Source organism: Octopus bimaculoides, chromosome 3, assembly GCF_001194135.2.
Source record: "Octopus bimaculoides isolate UCB-OBI-ISO-001 chromosome 3, ASM119413v2, whole genome shotgun sequence".
In the NCBI taxonomy this organism is placed as follows: Eukaryota; Metazoa; Mollusca; class Cephalopoda; order Octopoda; family Octopodidae; genus Octopus; species Octopus bimaculoides.
Genome location: NC_068983.1, coordinates 88,910,011 through 88,917,037, shown reverse-complemented (window position 1 = coordinate 88,917,037; position 7,027 = coordinate 88,910,011). Strand labels below are relative to the sequence as shown.

General features: G+C 39.0%; 1 protein-coding gene across 2 annotated transcripts in view; it reads left to right on the top strand.

Annotated features, from left to right (window-relative positions):
* The window catches only part of LOC106868904 (zinc finger CCCH-type with G patch domain-containing protein), a 267,874-nt gene that overhangs the window by 24,069 nt on the left and 236,778 nt on the right, over positions 1 to 7,027 (top strand). For both annotated transcript variants that reach the window (XM_052966289.1, XM_052966290.1), the window contains exons 4-5: positions 345 to 701; positions 2,659 to 2,753. In XM_052966289.1, coding sequence (XP_052822249.1) covers positions 345 to 701; positions 2,659 to 2,753 — 452 coding nt within the window. The remainder of the gene's footprint in view (positions 1 to 344; positions 702 to 2,658; positions 2,754 to 7,027) is intronic.

Genomic DNA, 7,027 nt, shown 5'->3' with positions numbered 1-7,027 from the left:
ATATATATATATATATATATATACATACACATACATACACACACACACACATACACTCACACACATCAGGTGATAGTTGTAAATGAGTCTCACTCTCATACAAGCTGTGTTATTTGTTTCCAAACTTCTGTAAAAATATGTTTGATCATAGGGAAATATTACTTGGTTGGAAAGAAGTGAAAGTTAACATCATGAAAGAAAATCTGCCTGAGTGAATTCCAACTGACTCATGCAAGCATGGAAAAATGATTGTTGAAACCATGATGATGATATGTACATACATACATACATACATATTTCCTCTCCCTAATTATTAATTAAAGCATACTCTTTTATACTTGCAGGCTTCACTCTCCTCTGATGGAAACTTAAAAAATTTGTCACCAGATATCTCAGTTGGTTCTTCTAGTAGTAAATTGCAGTATGAAGACTCTTCCAGTGATGTCAGAGGTGAAATTGTTGACATGAAGGAAAAGTTTCATGATGGAGAAACAGACAAGAGAGAAAATGGGGATGATGATGATGAGGAGGAGGAGGACGAGGCTGAAGAGGAAGAAGAAAACAGAAAGTTGACTGAAAGACTACAAGAGTTGGTTGGAACCAAATGTCGTGTTACCTACAATACCTCTTGGGCCATGTATGGCTATCACAATGCTCTTATAACAGATGTGTTGCCCTTTGATTCCATGTCCCCTGCTAAGGTAATTTTCAGCTATTGTGTTGGCAATGGTGAAGTCATAGGCTGCATTGACACTTGTGTTGATATTGGACTACTCTGTTTATCTACCTTTTAGAGAAAGAAGAATTCACTTTGCTGGACACTGCTAGAAAAGTAAAAGGGAGCTGGTTTGCTAGAAAAATAAGGGAGAGCTGGTTAGTGGTATTGCTAGAAAAATAAGGGAGATTGGTTGGTGTCTGTGAGAAGAGTTAAGGAGAGTTGGTTAATGACATTGCTAGAAAAGTAAGGGAGTGCTGGTTAGTGACACTGCTAGGAAAATAAGGTCAAGCTGACATGAGGTTCTTGTCTTTCATTCTTTAGATATCTACTCTCTTATCTATTTCATTCCGTTTATGTACTCAGTTGTATACTGTATCATAGTTATGATATATCCTCATTTTCCTCAGCCTGTTATTGGTTATTTTTTAGAAATTGTTTTCCCTGATTATGTATCACATTTTCATCACATGTATTCAGTTATTTCATCTTTTGTAGCCATGGATCCTGTTAATTCACTTTTATGTATATATTTTAATAGCTCACTTTATTAATGCAGTTAGTTATATCTTTTCCACTTATGTACCCTGTTGTACAACATTTAGCTCTTAGTTAAGCATTAGCCATATTAACCCTACCCAAGTTATCCATGTACAAGGTCTGATCAATAAGTATCAGGACTGGTGCTATAAAAACAGACCTACAACTCGTACCCATTTAGCATTTAAATGCCTTCAAAGTAGTCCCCTTCGGAAGCCACACACTTAATCCAGTACTGTTTCCATTGATGGAAGCATTCCTGGAACTCGGTTTTTGGGATAATCAGCAGCTGCCTTGTTGCATTCACTTTGATTTTCTCAACATCCTGAAATCTTCTTCCTTTCAAGCGAGATTTGATTTTTGGAAAAAAGAAAATGTTGCAAGGTGTAATATCTGGGGAATACAGTGGCTGTCAGACCTGGGGAATGCTGTGCCTAGACAAAAACTGCTGCATAAGCTGCACTGAAAGGGCAGGTGTGTTGTCATAGTGCAATTGTCACTCGTCAGACACATGCAGTTGTGGCCTTTTCTGACAAATAGCATCCTGCAAACACTGCAAAATGTCACAGTAGTACTCCTTGTTTACTGTCTGACCAGGTGGAGAATACTTATGATGAATAATCTCCTTGTAGTCGAAGAAAACAGTCAACAGTGTCTTCACATTGCTTTGATCTTAAAGAGGTTGGGGTCTTCTACTGTGAACACTGAACCTTTGTTTCAGGGTCATAGCTATAGACCCACAATTCATCACCTGTTATGACTGTTTTCAAAAAAGTTTCCATTATTCTTGACACAATCAAGGAGATCTTGTGCAACTGAGACCTGAGTGTCTTTTTGGTCAGCTGAAAGCAGTTTTGGTACAAACTTGGCGAACACGTGTCTCATACCCAAATCTTCAGTGATAATGGACTGAACTGAACCGTAACTAAACTGCACATCCTCTGATAACTTATGGATGGTGATTCAATAATTTTCCCTCACAGCTGCATGCACATCTGCGATGTTTTCCTCAGTACTGCTGGTTGCAAGTCTTCCAGAACGTTCATCACTATTGACATTTTTACAGCTCATACACTCCTCTCTGCACACTTTCTGCAACTTTGCATAGGCCAAGCTTTTGGCAAAATTTGATGTAGATTCTCTGCTCAACTTGCTGTCATGGTCAATGCGATGATCATACGCTATACACATTCCTTCCAAGCACTGCTGCAAATAATGGAAGTGAGCTAGAATGTTAAAGCTTAGTGCACATGCACAGCAGAATTCAAGGTCAAATATAAGTAAGCAATCTATATGCATTCATACTTGTATATATGTTCACACACATATTTATGCATGTATACACATACATATATGTATGTAGAATGATCTTTTATTAGTTATTGTTTTGATTCACCTTACAGGTACAAGTTATGTTTTGTAATCCCATGCATCGTACCATGGTTCCTTGTCAGTACTTTCTCAATGGTAAATGTAGGTTTTCTGATGAAAAATGCAAGTAAGTTAAAACAAGCTTCATTCTCTATTATTGAATTGTCTATCTATGTCTGTTTAATGAATATTAGTGTGTATAAACTCAGAAGTTCATTCTTTTACCACAAGTTCTGGGTTTTATGCCTCCATCTGATATTTCAGGAAATATTTTCTACAATAGCCCTGTAAGTAAAATTGGGCAGAAAGAACCTGTATGGAAACCCTTAGGATAGTATGTATCTGCGACTGAAGAGTCAAGTTTATCCCACAATATGTCTTCTTAAAGATTATATTAAAGGTGCAAGTATCAGCAGATCTAAGGAATTTGGCTTGTGTTTAAATAACTGCTTATAGTTATTGGGTTATGCACATATATGTATTTGTTATTATTTAAAATCTATATTCTTGCACAAAGATTTTGATTTAGATACTGCTTTTACACACACACACACACGCGCGCACACACACACACACACACACACACACATCCCAGCTGGGTTGGAGTGCATGGGTGAGGGGGTTTGATGATGAAAGACCCAAAACACCTTATGACCCCAGGAAACTTCTCTCATGATATTTCCAGGTGCATTACAGGATGATGTATGAAAATGTGTGTGTGTGTGTTTTTGATGTTTTTGTATAGGGGAGATGAACACCAGTGGTCACATGCTTCTGGAGCTTTGCAAGGAATACAGACTTAACATTGCAAGCACTCATTTTAAGCAGAGGTGATCACAACAATGTAGATGCACCCCAGGTCTAAAGTTTGGCACTTGCTGGATTACATCATCATTCACAAGTGTAATGTCTATGACATTTATAATGTTAAGTCCTTTCATGGTTTGGAGTGCTGGACAGACCACAGCTTGGTGCGATCAAAGTTCCGGATGTTGATCAGAATGAAAGAAAGAAGAGGGTCAGTTGGCATTCTTTGGCATCTGAATGTCCATAAGATATATGATGCTGTTGTGAGGAAAGAGCTTCAGAATCGTTTTTCCTCCATTGAAAATACTACAGTGTAGGAAGATTTTCGAGACCAGGTTTTTCAATGTGCTACTGAAACACTGGGATATGCTACTGCCAGACACAGAGACTGGTTTGATGAAAATGGTGCCATAGTTCAGTGACTGCTGGTTGTAAAGTACCATGCCCACTACGTATTACTGCACAAAAGACTTTCAGTTGTGCAATGAAATCTAGCACTTGCCTACTACACTGCAGCGAACTCTCTTGAAGATGCAGAACACCTGATGAGAGGATCTTGTTTGTGATGTTCAGGCTGCTGCTGATGCAAATGACAGCAAGAAGCTTTACCATCTTATGAAGCAAGTTTATGTACCTAAGATCTCTGCATCAGCTCCCTTGCTTTCCAAGGTGTTTTCTACTCTGTTTACTAAATCAACAGAGATCACGGGTCGCTGGATTGAACATTTTTCTGAACTCCTAAATCATGAGTCACTTGTGTATGAAGCAGTGATTGACACTATGCAACAAAGACCTGTCATTAGTTCCTTAAATTCCACACCCTCAACAGATGAGATAACAGCAGTAATAAGTTAATTGAATCTTGTTAAGACACCTGGTAAGGATGTTATTTTTGCTGAGGTCCTATTATTTGGTGCTGATCACATCACATGGTCCCTTCTTAAACTTATTAGTGTAATCTGGAGGGATGGTGCAATGCCTAAGGACTGGAAGGATGCAATTATTCTTCCTCTCTATAAAGGAAAGGAGCCAGAGTAGAGTGTGGGAACTACAGAGGTATTGCTTTACTATCAGCTGCTGGCAATGTTCTGGCAAGTATTCTTACCCACCTGAGTATGTGTCTTGTAAATGATATCCTATCTGAATCTCAATGTGGTTTCTGATCTGAAATGGGAATGATGGATTTGATTTTCACAGCTAGACAGATGCAGAAGTGCTATGAATGGAATATGGATCTTGTCCAGGTATTCATTGATTTAACCAAGGCCTTTGATACTCCCTATGGAAAATACTTGGCAAACTTGGATGTCCAGATCACTTTGTATCTATAATTAAATCATTTCATGATGAAATGGAGGTTTGGGTCAATGTTGGTGGTGGCATGGCAGGACCCATCCCTGTAGAGAATGGTGCCAAGCAGGGTGACATCCTTGCCCCAACTCTCTTTTCTCTGTACTTTGCTGCTACTCATAATTCATGCTTTTGCTGTGGACAGCTCTCTTGGGACATATGTTAGGTATTGATCTTCTGGCCATCTTTTTAATCTTTATTGATTTGCTGCCAATTCCAAAGTTTTTCAGTCTCTTATTTGTGACCTCTTTTATGCAGATAACTGTGACTCAGTCTCTAATACAGTGGATGATATGCAGATACTTGTGAAACATATTTCTGCTTTTTGCCTGGCATTTGGACTCAGCATTAGTCTGGACAAGACTGTTGTAATGTTCCAGCTTGCATCAGGAAAACTGTATATGGAACCAGCTATCTTGGTTGAAGGAACAATACTGAAAGTGGTAGACAAGTTTGTCTACCTGGGCATTCAGCCATTCTTGCTCGTGGATGATGAAATATCTTTCAAGCTGCAGAGAGCAACTGATTCCTTCCGGCCTCTTTGGTCTCATGTCTGGTCCCAGCATGGCATCACAAGGCAAACAAAAATTGCTGTGTCCCATGCATGTGTACTGACATTACTCCTTTACTCATGTGAGGCATGGACCCTTTACAAACATCATGTAAAGGTCCTTGAACGCTTCCATCAGAGATGTGTGAGGCATTCTGAATGTTGGCTGTGTAAAGTCCTCATTAAAGGCCTGTGAAATGTGGGTGGCTGACTGGGTGAGCAATGATTGTCATTGGCATGGATGGAGGAAACGGGTAAAGGAAGGATTTGATACCTTTGAAAGAACATGTATTCTTCATGAAGAATTTAAGCGCACTGTTCAAAAACATACTGCTAGTGCAATGAATGGGGAAAGCTTGTTCTGCAATGTTTGCAGTTGTGTATGTTTGTGAAAAGCAGGGCTCGTTAGTCACCAATGGAACCACAAATGTAAAGTATAAGGTAGTCTTGAGCACACAATGTTCCTAAAGATCAGTAATGGCTTTCCTTGGTCACGAGTGGATGGCCATCATCATCATGTATGTATGTATGTATGCATGCATGCATGCAGGTTGGTTGGTTGGTTGGTTAGTGACTTGGTTAGTTAGTTGGTTGGTTAGTTAGTTGGTTGGTTAGTTGGTTGGTTAGTTGGTTGGTTAGTTGATTGGTTAGTTAGTTGGTTAGTTAGTTGGTTGGTTTGTTGGTTGGTTGGTTAGTTGATTGGTTAGTTGATTGGTTAGTCGGTTGGTTAGTCAGTTAATTGGTCGGACAGTTGGTCGATCAGTCAGTCAACCAGCCAGTCACTGTAGTAGATGAAACCTGTGTGGAAGCTTGTTATATATATGTGTGTGTGTGTGTTGCCCCATTTCTTGATAACTGGTATTTGTTTGTTCATGTTCCCACAACTTAGTAGTTTGGTGAAAAGGACTCATACATTAAGCACCATACTTGAAAAATTAAGTACTGAGGTCAATTTATTCAACTAAACCCTTCAAGGTGGTGCCCCCAAATCGTCAATCAAATGACTGAAACAAGTGAAAGATAGAAGATATACAGGGGTTGGACAAAATAATGGAAACACCTAGTATCATAGTATCATAATTTTGAAATATCTATAAAACCATCAAAAGCTTGTTTATTTTTATGTATTTTGATTTATTAGTAGTGTTTCTTAATGTTTTGCTAAAATTGCTGTTTCTTTTCAGATATTATCAGAAAAAGGTAATTAAAATTCATTAAAATGATAGATGTATCGGACTTTCAAAGAAGTCAAATTGCTGGTGCTCGTAAGGCAGGTGCTTGCATAACGAAAACAGCCAAAATGTTTGGTGTTTCAAGAAGTACTGTCTTGAAAGTAATGACAGCCCTTAAGAAAGAGGGAAAAATCTCATTGTCAAAACAAAACTCCGAAAGAAAACCAAAACTTTTAGATAGGGACCGTCGGAGTCTTACATGAATTATTAGAAAGGATCACAAAAGTACATCATCATCATCATCATCATCGTTTAACGTCCGCTTTCCATGCTAGCATGGGTTGGACGATTTGACTGAGGACTGGTGAAACCGGATGGCAACACCAGGCTCCAGTCTAATTTGGCAGAGTTTCTACAGCTGGATGCCCTTCCTAACGCCAACCACTCAGAGAGTGTAGTGGGTGCTTTTACGTGTCACCCGCACGAAAACGGCCACGCTCGAAATGGTGTCTTTTATGTGCC